The sequence below is a fragment of the Meles meles genome, chromosome 7 (genome assembly GCF_922984935.1).
Source record: "Meles meles chromosome 7, mMelMel3.1 paternal haplotype, whole genome shotgun sequence".
Classification (NCBI taxonomy): domain Eukaryota; kingdom Metazoa; phylum Chordata; class Mammalia; order Carnivora; family Mustelidae; genus Meles; species Meles meles.
The window spans coordinates 63,246,789-63,264,639 of record NC_060072.1 but is presented as its reverse complement, the minus strand read 5'-3'; the positions used below and the strand labels follow the sequence as shown (position 1 = coordinate 63,264,639).

The 17,851-nt window shown below is 40.5% G+C and overlaps 1 protein-coding gene across 2 annotated transcripts in view; it reads right to left on the bottom strand.

The window, feature by feature from the left end:
- Positions 1–11,704, bottom strand: part of PDE3A (phosphodiesterase 3A) — a 337,985-nt gene extending 326,281 nt beyond the window's left edge. For both annotated transcript variants that reach the window (XM_046012731.1, XM_046012732.1), the window contains exon 1: positions 10,525–11,704. In XM_046012731.1, coding sequence (XP_045868687.1) covers positions 10,525–11,562 — 1,038 coding nt within the window. In that variant the 5' untranslated portion in view covers positions 11,563–11,704. The remainder of the gene's footprint in view (positions 1–10,524) is intronic.
- Between the last annotated feature and the right edge of the window lie 6,147 nt (positions 11,705–17,851).

Below are 17,851 nucleotides of genomic sequence, written 5' to 3'. Positions count from 1 at the left end.
CCCCTTACCTGACACACGCAAGAGAATATTTTTTAGAGGAATAAAAATACAAATACATTTAAAAAAAAAATCTAAGTTTGCAGACTAGCTGATGAACTTTCTTTTCTTCTCTCTGTAAAAATTCACTTAAACCAGTTTAATCACCAGCTCCATCTCAGCAGATTAGGGAGATAAGTATTTCAGATTTAAAGTCATTTATTTCTTTGCCATCCATTTAACCTGCCAGCCAGCACCCACAATGAGCAAGGCACTGGGCCAGAATTTTCGAAAGGGAGTATTTTATGGCTGAGAAGAGCAGGCTGAAAAGTGTGATTCTTTTATAATGAAAACTGTTGTGATCAGGATCTGACTTTAGTTCCTCAGCCTAGAAAGCACATTTTGAAGGCAGCCTCGGCAACTCAACAGATTCTTGATTTCCAAACTTCCCGAGAGACTGCTGCGGGGTCAAGACCCCAAAATACAAACCTCCCAACAAGAGGATGCTTTAAATCCCACTGCCTCCTTGAGAAGCATGTCCTACGTGGACCTGTTAACTTGATCATATGGAACACTTAGTTTAAAAATAAGACCTATTGGGGCACCTGGGTGGCTCAGTGGGTTAAGCCTCTGCCTTCAGTTCAGGTCATGATCTCAGGGTCCTGGGATCGAGCCCCGCATCGGGCTCTCTGCTCGGCGGGGAGCCTGCTTCCTCCCCTCTCTCTGCCTGCCTCTCTGCTTACTCGTGATCTCTGTCAAATAAATAAATCTTTAAAAAAAAAAAAAAAAAAAAAGACCTATTTATTTGCATTCAGGCTAGTTGAAAAATGTCCTAAGAATGTTGACTCCACATGAGCGGCCACAAAATGAAGCATCACTCCCCCACCCCCTGCAAATAATATTTCTAATGACTTCAAACTTCCATTAGGTTGATTTAAGTGGATTATACCTGGAGAGGGGGAAACACTTGCCACAGACATAGCATAAATATTCAGTTATTTAAACTTACTTTAGAAGATGGAAAATTTTTATTAAAATCCTATTAAATCAAAACCACAAACTTCTTGCACAACATTATTTCAATATTCTGACAAGGTACAGTGGGGTATAGGAAAGAAAGGCATTCTGTAAATTTTCAACACACTTTGAGGGATAAGAATCTGCTAGGTTAAAAACACATTAAATAAAAGGTATTTCTTTGAAAAATTATATATATACATACAAACACACATATATACACACACTGACAGAAAAGAGGACTAGCCAAAAAAAAAAAAAATTTGACAAGACCAACTTCTACGTTAATTTAAAGCAATTTCGAAATTAGCCTGGGCAAAGGACTAGTTACATTCAAATACAAACCCTTTCAAATAACAGTTATGATTATTATGGCATTTATTCTCCTGCTAGCTACTTCAAGAAGGCTAAATTTAGCCAACTTCACCAAGAGTGAGCCTGAGTCCATGTTATAGCCAACTTCACCAGGAGTGAGCCTGAGTCCATTATTTTATTGCAGCTAAATGTGCTTCTTTGTATATCATGATTCTACCGTCTTCTGTTTTTTTTTAGATTTCCTAAGTGATATGTAAAAAATCTATTATCTCATTATTTTATTCTGGAATGCGAAGATAAATAATGGGCTTTTTAAAGATGGGGGAATTTGGGGCACCTGGGTGGCTCAGTGGGTTAAAGCCTCTGCCTTCGGCTCAGGTCATGATCCCAGAGTCCTAACCGAGCCCCGCATGGGGCTCTCTGCTCGGTGGGGAGCCTGCTTCCCTCTCTCTGTCTCTCTCTGCCTACTTGTGATCTCTGTCAAATAAATAAATAAAATCTTTAAAAATATTTTTTTAAAAAGATGGGGGAATTTATAAAATAAAGGTCACCACAAACATCACACACAGACATAAACCCTTCTTACATTAAATAAATGCATTCTCTTTTAAAAAACCCTTATATGTATCTAAGTATATATAAAGGAACATACCTTATAGAAAAGGTAATTTTCTCATTAATTCTCAATGTAATAGTGGAACAATGCCTAGAGTTACTGAACTTACGGAGTTAGGGGAGAGGGAAAAGAAGAAAGGTGACATTCAAAAATCACTGTCTTTCTCAAAATCAGTATCTTTTTCAGAGTTCACCCTGCAGTTTGACATCACACAGAACTCCAAAGCCAACTCCTCTCAATTCCCAGCCTTGAAATTCCATACTAGCAAAATCCCAACCCTTTCTATACACAGACATGGAACTGTTTTCATCTCATTTTGTATACTCCATGAAAGTGGTGCTTACATACGCCCTGGCGAGAAGTCATCAGCCCTTTCCAGACACTGTTAACACTTTTCATCCATTAAAACTCCAGGCAGGTCTGTCACTTGAGTTTCCTAAGTTACCAAGATAACGACCTGCACTATAAACATAAACACTCTCATTTCTAAAGACACATTAGATAACCCAATGATACACTAATCACCAGGAACGTGACTAATCACATGTTCACACAGTACACATACACAATCCCTACTACCAATCAAACTCTGAACAGCAAAATCAAAATTAAAAATTAAGTGGCTATCTTGATACTATGTTATAAATCAGGTTAACGTAAAGGTTCCTTACTCATGAAGTCTGTGAAACCACCCTTCCAATTAAAATAATATTTTTAAATATGTGCAATAATGTGAAATGAAGAAAAGGGGTAAAACAGACTTGCCAACTATTAGCATAGTAGTTAGTGGTACACAAAAGAGTTACCAATGGTCACATATAAATTTGAACAATTGTATATCAAGTGCCATCCTTAAATCTACATGGGTTTGCCCTTATAATAAAGAGGTGACATTAATATTTAAGTGTTTCATCTCTTTAAAAATAATAGCTGTGCTGTCCAAAGAGGTGGCCATTAGTCACAGGTTTTAACTGAGTACTTGAAATGTGGCTACATCAAACTGAGACGGGCTGTGAGTGTAAGACATACACCAAATATTTCAATTTATAACAAAAAAAAAAAACAAAAAACAGACAAAATACCTTGCTTTCTTTTTATATTGACTTTATGTTCTTATGCCATCATGGATTACTTTAATTATAACTATTGTGGATTTCACCTGTTTCTTTTTATTCTTCTATGTGGCTATTAGAAAACAGAAAATTAAGTACGGGGCTCATGTTAGATTTCTATTGGGCAGTGCTTATCTATAATGTTTACAGGCCTGTTTTCATCAAAGCCACTGGGTGACACTGTTTCTCCACTAAACTGATACAACCAAAGCAATTTCCTGGCAGAGGAAAAAAAATCTCCCATATACAGGCTCCCACACCTGTGCACACGTGTACACACACACACACACCAACAGACATAATGTACTCTTTAAAACTATTCACAGTATGAAACTTTCTTAAGATAAAAAACAGAAGTACATTCAAGTAACTTTATTACTATCTCAGGTTGGAAGAACATGAATGCATTTAACTAATTTTATTACTATCTAAGGTCATTCTGATTCCTCGATAATAAATGACAACTCTAATCAGATCAGACAGGTAGAAGTTGTTTAGTTTGTGAGTTTTCCCAGCTAGCTTCCTACCTTATAAATGGTAATGTTCTACATGACCTCCTCTAATATTACATCCTATTTACTTACATTTTAATGGATTTTAATGGATTCCTGAGGAAACCATGCAAAATAATTTAGGTGAACAAAAACCACCAGCTGTTTTTGCTAACAAAGAAATGCTTTACTGATGTGCAGATCACTTTTTGCCTTGAATTTTGAAAGCCTGAACATTTTGAAAAAGATTAAAAAATTAAAACGAAAACAAAAATCAATAGTCAAGCCACCAAAGCACACTCTTCTGTAATGAGATAAAGACTCCACGAAGTTAGACTTTGCAATGCAACTGATATTCATTCATGGGACAAAGTCCTAAATGATACATTCCAGAGGCTGCCTGGTACTACTATTTGATAACCAGAAAATTCATTGTAAGGGCTCAGAAGAGTTTTGCATTATCTGTCCATTCAACAGGTTTTACTCTAATTCTGAATGAGAATTTAGAGTCAGTTTCATGTGTAAAACCACAAAAGATTCTCAGGCTTAAAATCACCAGCCTGACTCCTTTCCTACTCTCCTTCCCCAGCAGCATATTCAGGTCCAAGAGAAAAATGGATAAAAGCCAACATTTTGCCTCAGACCAGCTACATACATTTCGGTGAGTCTCCCTCAGTTTCCTTCTCTCTAAAATCAGACTAATTTTAGTCTCTTAACTACAGCCTGCACAGAATTGAGCATTCTGAGATCTCACTGCTACCAATTACTTGAAGCCAGAAACTACCTCAGGAAAACAATCATTGTACAACTATATTGAAGTATATAACTTCCTCACTCCTGCAATTTTTTTTACCGGTATTTCAGAAGCACTATAAAGGTATATTAACCTTTATTTCCATTTCAAATAAGAAATCCTGTCACCAAAATGTAAAGCGGCTCAAAATCTAAAAACATTTATTTTAACTAGTATGTGTTGAGGAAGTTATTAAAATCTATGAAACTAAAGACTTTTACCCCAGAAAAATGAACAAATGAAGAAATGAATTGTTCTGGATCTAGATTTAAAACCTACTCTAAGCTCTCATATGCATTCCTTCAACTGTTATCTAAGAGGCCATTTAAGCTATTTTACTGATTTCCCCTTTCCTCCCGCTGACCTCTCAACACCATAACTAGCTTCAGGCTCTGGAGAGGTGAAAGCTATCTTCTATCTGTATCATTTTTAGCATGAGGCCTAATGCATAGATAAAATGTGTCCACATGACATTTAATAGTTTCACGGACCAAAGACCTTCATGGGTAATATTAGTTAAGGGTACCATCGTTTTAAGAAGACAGTAGTATACTTTAACGGTGAACACATATGGCCAACTAATATTTTTTACTATTATTATCCAATAGATCTTTCTCTGAACTACAAGTTAGACACATCTTCAAGATATTTTTCTTTCAGAGAGCAAAGCTATGTATTTTATGTTGACAACAGCACAAATATATTCCCAGATTCAAGTTAAGACAACTCCCTAGGAACCTTGGGTCGGGGGGAGGTGGGGAAGGGATTCCTTTTAAAAAATACTACCAATAGTAAAAGTATATATAAGTAATTACCAAAAGAATTTAAATTCCCACATCAAGGAAATAACGGTCATTTGAATATTAACAGAGCACATCTTTAGGTGTAAGAATATGGACATGTCTGAACCTTCTGAGGTTCATTCTGAATTCCTTAATAGAGCTTCATTAAAAACACAAATGTAGAAAGCAAACATAAATTGAGTTGTCAATCTCAAGTACTTTGAGGGTTTTTTTTGAGGATGCAACTAAAAATATCACACAGAAGAGAAAGAGGAGGAAGAAGACTCTGTTGGAATAGAAGACAGAAGGCCAGCTAACAATTCACCACAAACAGGGTTATGCGTCATTTCAAGAAGCCGAAGAAACTTGCCCTATGCAAAGGCCCTGTGTCCACATGTCAAAATCTCTTAGGATACCACATGTTACAAACTTGCATTGATCACCTCATACATCCATGAGATTACACCTCACAACAGCAATATTTCCTGAAAAATACAACCCCTGCCCTAAATACAAGATAAACTCATTCTTTCAATAGATTGTGTAAGACAAGCTTTCGATGAAGTCTATGCAGACTCTATGGGGATGTTATTGGCACCAACCCTATTAACTGAAATCTTATAATATACAGAAGTATTTCTAACTCGGAGGTTCATAAACATCCCGCTTCCATCCTATTTAAGTGAGAAGCGAAATTAAATTTGGCAAAGCCTTTATTCGACTAGAGTCCTACAAAGATTATTCTTCTCAAGAGTTTTATTTCCTAATAGAATACAACAAATTCACACAAATGTCACCACAGATACAATGAATGCTTTTTCATGCCAGTGTCACTCACCCTAGCCTGCCCGCACCCCCTGCCCAGGATTTTCAAAATGTATTTCATACACAGAGTCACTGTTCTGGTTGTTTATTTAATTAACATGACAGCCCAGCATACACAGCATTTCTTTCAGTTCCACAGTTTTAACTTTTTACACTTTAGACTCAATACAGAAAGAGTAAAATTACTGTTTGACTCCTTCCAACCTCTGTAAATTTATATAGATTCACTGACTATTTCTGTCAGTTAAAACAGTTTTTCAGTATGCTTTAAATATCTGTATATACAACGTAAAAAAAATCACAACTTTGTCCCCCCACACACAAAAAAATTATTTTCCCTTACCTTTCCCAAGGGATAAGAAATTTTTTTTTCTTCTTAGTGTTTTCAGAAGTTGACATTAATTCATTTTAATTCTGTCAGCCAGTCATATATAATCAATACTATCCTTTGTATCACCCTAAACGGAGTTATACTACTGAAATGTGATAGAATTAAAAATCTGTAATTGTTTTTGAAATGTATTCAATTTGAGAAATACAGTAAGTTATACTGAAATGTATTTAGGAACTTAAAGGACAACAGATTATTTTCAAAAGAAATACTTCTGTATTTTATATCCATGGTATAAACATAAATTATAGTTATTCAGATAGAAGATGTAACAAGGTCTGTCATGTGTCTACCATCAAAAGGCATTTCTATTTCTCATATTTTTGTTTTAGTGTTTGTTTTCTCATTTGAAAGTATCTTTCTTACATCAATGATGAAAAATTTGATTCTATTTTTGGTAACCAACCATCGGACTCCTTTACATTCCTACAAAAATCTATTGTTGCTAAAGATGTTTAATTCAGAGTGTTAGGGAAATACTCATGGAAAACATTTTGATTTTTAATTACACAAGATAAAGTATATAGCTATATATTTCTGACAGATATTATGTCACAAAGAATTTTGTCATGAAGCGCGACAAACACATTAATGGAGAGAGACCTATACCTTGTGTTTACTTCATGTGAAACCATAGACAAAACTATTAAATTCTTAGCATGTAATTAAAGTAAAATGGCATTGGTCTGGAATGTTTCAAAGATGAATGTGCAAGGTGGTTCACAGTAATTAGTGAGGAATAACGAGCCAATTGTACTCTTCGATGTACAAAGAGAATAGAGACATCCCTTCACATACGATATTCAAATGGTAAAAACTGCATAATTAAAATATTGAGTTGGGGCGCCTGGGTGGCTCAGTGGTTTAAGCCTCTGCCTTCGGTTCAGGTCATGATCTCAGGGTCCTGGGATCGAGTCCCGCATCAGGCTCTCTGCTCAGTGGGGAGCCTGTTTCTTCCTCTCTCTCTGCCTGCCTCTCTGCCTACTTGTGACCTCTCTCTCTGTCAAATAAATAAATAAAATATTTAAAAAAAAATACTGAGTTAAAAAATAATGTATCTATTTGTCATACAAAATATCTAATAATTCAAGAAATTCTAAGTATCTCTGTATAGTGCAATGTTTAGATGGTGCAGTAATGGACAAGTCTGCCAACCAAAAAAGTACAGTTTGACACACTGATCTACAAAATCAGCCTGAGTCATGAGAATACTGGACCGGTACTACTCAACTAAAAGCCTACAAATGCTACAAACTTTTCCTTCCTAAGAGTGAAGATACGTTCACTTATATTCACAGACAGACCCAGCATCAGATGAATTCTGTGACTGAAGACTGGACCTATTTCTTGATTCTTTGCTGAAAGCCATCCTTGCCATCCACACTGCAAAATTCATTCCATATGCAATATCCAATCCAGAGACTTAACTGTGGTTTAGGAAGGAAGGCGAAAAGGGAGGCAGATATCTCTGTCAGTTGCTTTCTCTCGTGAGAATTTTATCACCTATTCTCCTTAACCTTTTAGAATGGAGTCACTGAAGAGAGGTAGTTCATAAGTGGCCACTACCGTTCACACAGAGAAAAAGGCTGAAATTCTCTCACCTTTAAACCTCACCATGAGCAAGGTCCAAATAAGTTCTCAAGGGGCCTTTCCCAGACTTTCTGTGCTTTATGTCCTTACACCTCTATTTAAAATTCGCTTGTTGCCTGAGTATTATCTTGAATTGAAAGTAGTCATTCTTTCATAAAAGAATTCCTAATCAGGTAGCATTCAGGGCAGGGTTATATATGTGTTTTACAAGTATTTTGATTCTTGACTTCATAAAGTCTGCAGATGACAGTGTATACTTTGCACTCTTAACCAGAAGTTTGCTTCCTTATGATAAAACAGATAAGACATTTACTATATAGCTCCTGAACTGTTCACACAGTTAGGCTAACGTATGAGACATTGCCCTATCTTACAAGAGACTATTCCAAGTTACTTCCCACCCACCCCACCTCCCCCACGCAATTACACTCAACAACAATTTTAATGGGCCGCATATAAAAAACCGGTCTTGAGTAACACACACACACACACTAACCGGGGCCCTCATTAAAACTTCAAGGATCTAAATTTCTGCTAAATGCAACCTTGTTTTTCCATCAACCATAAGAGATACAGTCTCTCACTTTAGAACATTCTCTATAAACACAGCCTTTAAAAAAAAGTGACCAAAGAAAATGACCAAAATAGATTACAAATGTCCAGTTCCAACAGCATTAATCAGCAAAACATTTTAAAATGCGATGCTCAGTTATTTTCTTATAAATCTGCAGATTATCTGAATTCTCCATTTATCAATCCAAACCAGAGAAAACCAATAAAAATCTGCAGATTAATTAACACTGCTGGTTAACTCACCTAAATCACCTTATCTTAAATCCACCTTTAACTTCTTACCTTCTAAATGTTACATGGTAATTCGGAAATTTAAGAGGCTAAATGACATTAATTTGAAGTTATTTATGATTAAATCACAGATTTGTCTTACAAATTATGGTTCAGTTCTGCAGTGATCACATCACATTCCTCTTTAAGTTAAAGAAAGTTGTCTAAACATAATTAAACTAGCAATGTTTTCATTTAAAAAGACATTCTCTCCTGACACTTTGAAAAGAAGTTAAACTGTGTTTTCCCCCTTATCAGTTTACCCTTCAATAGATATCTTTATTCTGGTGATTTCCAAACTTCTCACAAAACTAAGTCAGTGTCCTGTTTTTAACTTCACTCTTAGAGTAAGCTTATACCCAAGAAATATTTGCTTTATCTAAACAAAAAGCTAAATAAGTACATTAGTTTTAAAACAAACACAGTGACCATGATGCTGTCATTCATTCTGCTAAATAATGTCAAACAACTACATTCTGTGTAATCAACTCCATTTCAAAAACAAACCACCACACCATATGGTGACTGCTATCTAAAGGATTCTCCACAGAATAACCTATTAAAAAAAAAAAAAAAAAAAAAAAGCTTACTACATCTTAAGACATTCTCCCACTCACTAAAGTTGTCGTAATAGGGCCACAGGTAGGCATAAATTTAAGTGGGAAAAGTGTAAATTTCCACTTGCTGAACATAATCAGCTCTCTACAACCCCCACCCGCAAGTGTCACATCTGTTTGGAGTAGAGAAGCAAACACTTAAGTACACCTTTTCAGAAACAATTTGTATTTAAAATTGGGATTTGTTCTTTTATGCCCTTTATAACAACTATATTCCGTGGCCTTAAAACGCTTACTGATAATAAGGAGATTCATCCCCAAAATTCATTAAACTTTTTTCTAGGACAACTTCACTCCTAATTCTAGATTCCTTCTCTCCTTCCTTTCTGAGAGATTTACAGCACCAGCAATGTTGAAATTATTCTCCTGAATTAATATTTCCTGTGTAATCTGTAGAAATCCACTAAATTTCTAAACATTCACTTATGTACTCAAAAGAATTTTTTTAGCTGACACCAACAGCGCAGTTCAAGACTTTGACAAATTCTGCAGTTCAGACATATTGTTCCCCAAATAGAAGCTGATTATCAGGATACAGGACACATTAGCATGTAATAACCTATGTCCCCCAAAACAAACTGGGCACCACCAAACGCAGCCTCTTCCAGAGAGTGTGTATCCCCTCACCTGTAAGCATTCCTTCCTTTTACTTCCGAATTTTTTTTACTGACTTCCATAAACGCTGACTTATCACTTTAGAAGAAACTTTATCAAAAGTATTAAAGAAATGGAGTAAAATCCACGTGTTGAAACATCACCCACTGCTTTAAAAAAAAAAAAAAAAAAAAAAAAAAAAAAAAAAAAAACATCTATACTGGAGGATTTCTGCTAAAGGAGAAAGACTAGGAGGGGACCCAAGCGTAGGGGAGGTCCTACGCCAGGTGTAGCAGATCTAAAAAGTGGGCCCAGGTGTGGAAGACCCTGCAAATGCCCTCTAGTTTTGTTCCTTATTATTGTTCCTGTTGTTCAGATTAGAAAATACTGTGCGAGACGGGGAGAGTAACTCTCTCGTTTACTACTGAGTCTGAAGTTACACCACTTTTTTAGACTATCTTCCCTTTAGTTCCCAGCACTCGGATTCCCTCCACTTTGTGGCGAACCCCCAGCGGTTCAAGTCCTCCCCAGAGGCGAGTTCGAGAAGCTTGCCAGGGCTTACCTGTTCCCTCGGTATGCAGGGCAGGGAGGTCCTACGATGCGACTTGCTGCTGCAGCCGGACATCTCCGCGGACACCACGGAGCTGGACCGCCTCCTCCTCTTAAACACGGGGGTATCTTCCCTGGTCCCAGCAATGAGCTGGGACCCGAAATGCTCCCTCGGAGCCGCCCCCGCGGACTGCGGCAAGATTTGCTCCACGTACCTGGCCAGGAGCAGCCCCAGCACGCCGGCCAAGTACGCCAGGTAAGGTCTCCAGGCGACCTTGAACCTCTCTAAGGAAATGAGGGACACGGTCCTGACCGCGCTAGTCCAGGCGATCATGAGGACGCCCAGCCTCAGCCTCAGCACCAGCCATGTCGCGGCGGCCAAGCAGCTGAGCACCACCCCCGCGGCCGGCAGCGACAGTAAGTGATCCTCCCCGACGCCCAGCCCTATCTGGACGAGCGCTTCCCCCCCGCAGCAGGCGGCCAGCAGGGCGACGGCCAGAGGCAGGCGCACCCCGGCGCGCAGGAGGCACAAGCCCATCCAGAAGAAAGCACACACGAGACTGAAGAGCAGCGCCGAGGGCTGCAGCCAGGGGCTGAGCGGCGCACCGCCCCCAGGAGCACCTCCCCGCAGCCCCGGGACGACGCCCCCTTCTGCGCCCGGGGCCGCTTCCTCCGCCGCCTCCCTCCGCGCGGGCTCGCGGCTGATCTCTCCGCGCGCCAGCCTCACCAGCAGGGCCAGCAGAAAGGACAGGGAGCCCGCGCACAGCGCCGAGGAAAGTTTCCGGGAGCGCCCGAGCGGCCTCAGCACCAGATCTCCCCAGCGGCGGCCGGAGTCCCGCGACCGTGCGGGGCCGGTGCCACCAGCGGGACTGTCCGGGCCCGCCGCGGGGGCTCGGGGCTCCCCACCGCGGCCGGGCTGGTCCCCGACCCGCGCGGCGTCGCGGAGCGCTGCCATTGTGAGCCCTCTTCGCGGAATCCCCCGGGTCTCCTGGACGCCCCCACCCCGACACGTGCCCGCGCGCACCCTCTGCCTAATACCCCCTCGGACCATCTCCTCTCCAGGCCCCCGAGCCACCGCGAGTGTCGGCTCTCCAGTAACTCCTGGAGAATGCTGGATGCTCCAAAGAGACGCCTTCAAGTTAAAAGCTAGCACAGGCAGAAACGATCAGACTTCCTCCTTTTCGCTCTTGGAAAAACTCTTAAAAATTGTGCTCCACCCCCACCCCCGATTTGTATCCTCCGGGGTCTCTGCCTACTTCAGGATGTTAAAGCTTGCCCCACGCGCCCGGCGCCCGGGGGCTGCAGACGCCGGAGGAGCCGGGGGCGCAGGGCGAGCTCGGGGCCATGTCGGGCGCCGCTGGCGCTGCGCTGCTGCGCGCCGGGCCGCGGCCGACGGCGGTGCCCCTTCTCTTCCTTCCTGCGGCGCTTTCTCTATCACTCTTTTTCTCTCCTCGGCCGATCCTCCCCGGCACGGCCCCAGGAAGCCAGCCGCCATTCCCCGGGGCAGACAGCAAAGCCTCCCCTGCGTCTGTCAGTCCACCTCATGGCAAAGGGTGGAAACAAAATGGAAATTGGGCTGAGAAATCACCGAGAAGTTGCTGAGTCCCGTCGGAAAGAGGCACGGTCGGAGAGGCTAGCGGCAGTCGCAAGGAGGGAGGGAGGGCGAGCGAGCTGGAGAGGAAGGGAGGGTGAGAAGGGAGAATGGGAATTACTTTTTCCCCTTTCTTTTTGGTACGATGTAGGTGGTGATTTGCAGTTTTGCAACCGGGAAAGGAGTGGAGATAACAGGTTAAAACTCTAAAGAAGCAGGCAATTGGAGTGATCCGCAATTCCGCTTGCTTGCTTTCTTTAAGGCATCTCCCTAGGAAAGCTTTCCCAGCCCAGCACCCGCCCCGGAGGAGGCGCTGCTCTCAGCTCCTCGCTCCATTCCCGGGATCGGGTCCCGCTCCTCCAGCTCGTGGGAGAAAGGGTTGGGGAGGCCGGTTCTCCGCCCAGCTTCCCGAAGCCTGGGGTCGCGGGGGCCTGTGGCTGAACCTCAGGCTGAGTTCGTAGGACGCTAGGAAAAAAACATTGTCCTTGGCTACATGGCAGGTGGTGGAAACCGACATACTTCCTCCTGTCATTAAAAATGACAGCTACAATTCAAAGATGCTTCTTAGCTCCCAAGTCAGTTACAAAAACAAACCAATTTTAGGTGACACTGTAATGCTTTGGCCGCTCCTACTGGAAAGTCTGTTTGAAACAGAGAACCCAAGACTTTCCCATCGTTCCAAATGCTGGAAAAAAATCTCAAGTTACCAAAACCCTAATAGCATTGTTAAATAAGGCTGGGGGAGCATTCCTCGTTTACAAATAGTTACTTAAAAAGTCTAGGGTCTGAGAGTTATTAGGTAACAGCTGTTGGGGGTGGATGATAAATACACGGAGATTAAGTGACCCTACCTCAGGAAGGTTTACCAGATTAAGCCTAAATAGCCAGTCATAAAGGAATTACATCTCAAGGGGAAAGTGAGGCCGGGTGGGTTAACACGAGGAAAGCACTGAGAAGCACTGTCCCGTTGTGAAATAGTGCGTCTACCATAAAAAAAGCTTTTGAGAAAAAAATCAGGACCATAGTTAGGATGTTTACAAGATGCACCATCCATACACTGTAGTAATGTAGTATCTGAGAAACTAAAGAAAAAAATTTAAGCTAATTCTTTTGGCAGAATACGGAAAATAATTCCCTATCTGTTCAATGGGCTTTTAAAAATCCATCAATGTTGCGAGCTAGTTCCTTTTTTCACTTAGAACATAAGAGTATGACAGTCCACTCTCATCCATGTTTAATATGGATACTTTAGAAGTCATTTGCCTTCACTAATAATATTAATAATAATCCAATTTTGTCTTAATTATCTTGACATCCCAGGTTAAAGTGTGTTTCTAGCCTGGAGTATTTGGATAATTGGTTCAGTATGCCATGGTATTTTGTGTGTAGAGATAAAGTAATATAAAGAAAAACCAAAGGAGATATTTGAGATAAAATTAATTTGTGGGGACATGGGGGAAGATGGCTAAAGCCTTAAACTTAGCTTCATGGGAAACAGCCTGCTCTCCTTAGAGGCAGGTATTAATATTAATTTATGATACAAATGGATATGAGGAACTATGATGATACAACTCTCCATCAGATGTCCAAACTGTACTCTCACAGGGAGCACAAGTTGGGCAGGCAGTCAATGGCACTGAGAACCATCTGTTTAATAATTAAGGAAGGAGAAGCAGCAGTGTCTTTGCCAAAGACAAATGAGCCCCCTAGCATGCACACATACTTTTCTGAGTTTCCTTTTTAGATATATGTTTCATATGCCAGAGCCTACCTGAAACAGTTCAGAGTGAAAAACCCGGATTGGAAAATCACGCTACTATCTGTCAGCATCAAAAATAGCATCTCCAAATGAAAACTATGGCATGGTTGGAAAGAAAGGCATAGTGAGGGGAATATTAGAATATTAGAATATTTCTATTTTCTCTGTCCCTTACCCCCACAATAATCTCAGTTCTTCAGAAAAAAAAAATAATAAATCATCATAAAAACTGAATTTGTAAAAGATGGAATGTAGATTTTTTACAAAACTGTCACAGAAAAAAAAAAGAATAGCATTTGTTCACGCAGTAAAGCAAGAATACTAGGTCTGCTGTTAAACGGACACTCTTGTGTTCAGTGGTGTTGCAGAGGTGATGTCCTAGCATCTGGCTTTCTCCCCATTCTCAACAAAAACCACAACCAGAAGGCTGTTTTTCCCACACAAAGGAAAGAAGGTAGATGCCATCATTCCCTTCACCCTCACTGCTATCCAGACCCTGGAAGCAGATGATCGAAAATAGCAAATACTCTTATTAGAAGAGAGATGCAGAAAGCTGCAGCACCATAGTAAAGAAGTGACAAAGATCATAGAGATTATTTTAAATGAAGACCCAATATATACCGTGGACATTGAGTAATCACCAAGAAATAAAACTGCCCATTTTCTATACCCAGCAATGAGTCCTAATTCAAGAAAGTGACAACGCAGCCAAAGGATAAAAAAAAGCACACACAGGAAATTAGCATCCAAGTCTTTCTGACCATATGTTGGTGTGTTCTCCATCACATCAGTTTTTCTCATTGATAGTATCAGTAACTCTATGTATATGAAGACTCCTAAGTGAAAAGCATGCTGATTCCACATATGTAAAACAATTTATCATTATTTGGAAGACTAATGAAATATACATATACACACATATGTATTTGTATCCTTACATAATAATTCCACTTTCCAGAAAATGGAAAGAAAAATTCAAGTTTGACTTGGTAAAGCTCTCTACTTAGCCAAATCTAGCAACAGTGTTTTCATTACTACTTTGTGAAGAGGATCTAGAAGTCAACCCCACTGCATATCTTTTGCCAAATAGAGTTATGCTCAAGGGAATTCTGTTAAATTTTGAAAGTTTATCCTCTGTAGCAGGGGTTACCCATTCCCTACTACCTACCTGACCTCTCTGCATACACATCAAATGGGTATCTAGAATGTAATATATACAAAACAAAATTCTTACCATCCAACTCCCTCCCTGCCCTTCCACCAAGCCCCAAGTACCCAAACTATTTCTCCTCAGTCCTCCCACCCACAGGAAAAAACATAACCACCTATCTAGTTGCTCAGGCCCCAAGAGGGCACTTCCCTCAATTCCTTCTTTTATTTACCTTACTTTACTCCCAATCTATTAGCAAGTCTTTTTGATTCTGCCTCTAATATATATCTTGAATCTATTATCTGCTTTTCACCATCTCATAATAACCAACCAAAGACATTTGATTAAATGCATGATTTTTTTTTTTTTTTAATCTGGACATCTCTGGCCAGGACATTTTCCACACAGCAGCCAGAGTGAGAATTTTAAAATGTTAAGTCAAATGATGCCACTCCCTGTTTAAAACCATCCAGAGGCTTCTCCTTGAACTTGCAGTTCTCATAGCCACCTATAGGGACCTTCATGATCTTTGCAAACCACACTCTGTGCCCTCTCCTGTTATAATTCTCCTGCTTCACTGGTGCAACCCTGTCCATCAGAACATTCTTCAGTGCAGAGAAAATACTCTGTCCAATATGGTAGCCACTAGTCACAGGAGGCTTTTGAGTACTTGAAACATAGTGCCACAGAGGAACTGAGTTTTTATACCTTTTTAATTAATTGAAAATTTAATAGCCTTGCATGGCTAGTGACTTCTCATGGCGGGGGGGGGGGGGGGGTCCATCTCTTGCCCCTCAAGCCATCATTCTGTTCTTTATCATGTCAAATTGAAAATCCTGCTTAGGACCTTAATATTGACAAACTTCACATAGCTGCCTCTTTCTGCTCCATCAGTTCTCATCTTAAATATTATCATTTTAGAAAGGCTTTTCTCCTAAACATCTTATCAAAAAGTCTTGGATCTCTATGTGCATACACACATTTTTTCATTCACCACCACACAACCCTGTTGCATTCTATTTATAGCACTTATCACTATACGAAATGGTCTTGCTCAGTTATTTGTTTCCTTGTTTATCATGCATCTCCCTTCACTAGGGTGTAAGTGTTATGTGAACAAAGGCCACAAATGTCTTTGTCTTCTTTGCTGTGTACCACCAATGACCAGGTTGTGCCCAGCACATGGTAGGAGCTCCATGCACACTTGCTGTGTGTCTTGATGAATGACAAAGTCAGTGAATAAAGGATGAGAGAATAAAAGGAACAGATATCTTTATCGTCTTATGAAGTCCTAAGTTAAAGACAAACTTCGTATGTTTATACAACTAATTACACAAGTGGACAGATCCCGCAAAATCTTCACTGAAGATTCTGCAGCCTGGAGCAGACTGATAGGCAGAATCATGCAACAACACTTTTTATGGAATGTTGCTCTAAAAAAAAAAAAATCATTACATAAGTTCATAAGTTACTCATTTATAAGAGAAATAGGTAATAATCAAGGTTTTGAAAACTTTGTATGGATTCTCAGAGGAAATATCTATAATCCACAGCAGTTTTTCTGGTAGGAACAAAGAGAAAAACAATTTAACCATATGCATTTGGGTAGCAAATTTCAGCTGAGAAAGGAGGATTAGGGGATATCTAAATAAAAATTACTTAAGAGTCATATCTTACATCATGATTTATGGCATAGTCTCCCACTCTTCCAATTAACACTACTCTAGGAGTTGAAATCAATCTAAAAAATTAAACATTTTGCAAAGATAGACCTTACCAAACCTCATTATTCCACAGCTAGTCAGGGGGGGAAAAAAAAACATAGAAAGCTTGTATCTGTTAATGTAACATCCCCCTCCCTCTGTGGAGTGCTGCCCCTGTTTAATTTCCAAAGAATTTAAGTAATAGCTTTGGAAATACAATTGCAAACTTGCATAGGAAGACAAAGATAAGACAGGGCCTGGGTGGCTCAGTCAGTTAAGCATCTGCCTTCAGCTTGGGTGGTGATTCCAGCGTCCTGGGATCCAGTCCTGCAACGGGCTCCCTACTCAGCAGGGAGCCTGCTTCTCCTTCTCCCCCGTCCCTCCCTGAAGCTCCTGCTTTCTCTTTCTCTCTCTCCAACACATAAATAAAATCTTTAAAAGAAAAAGTAAAGAAACATTATAAGAAAAAAAGCAAGGTGTGAGAACAGATTGCCCCCACATAACTGTTACTAACAGAGCATCAGACTGTCCACCGTACAAATCACCAGGACAGCTGCCTTTACCTTCCATACCCTCTAGATCCACGTAGTCTGACACAGAGTCGGTGTTTTCTACAACATGCTTTGGGTGCTGTTAATTCCTGGCTCCACCTTTTCTAAACAAACTGTCAAGGAAATCAGAATGCTTTAGGTACAGGGCTGCCCAACCTTGTTCACTTTGTGGCACATGCAGAAAATGATAATATTTGTCACAATGGATTTAAGGAACAAAGCCTTTTGCAGACAAAGGCTTTAGGCACAGGGCCCAAGGAGATCATAATCTCAGACACAGCACAGCTCTAGCCAGTGACACTTTATCTGGGAATTTTTTTTTTTCATTTTATTTATTTTTTCAGTGTAACAGTATTCATTCTTTTTGCACAACACCCAGTGCTCCATGCAAAACGTGCCCTCCCCATTACCCACCACCTGTTCCCCCAACCTCCCACCCCTGACCCTTCAAAACCCTCAGGTTGCCCCAACCTCCCACCCCTGACCCTTCAAAACCCTCAGGTTGTTTTTCAGAGTCCATAGTCTCTTATGGTTCGCCTCCCCTCCCCAATGTCCATAGCCCGCTCCCCCTCTCCCAATCCCACCT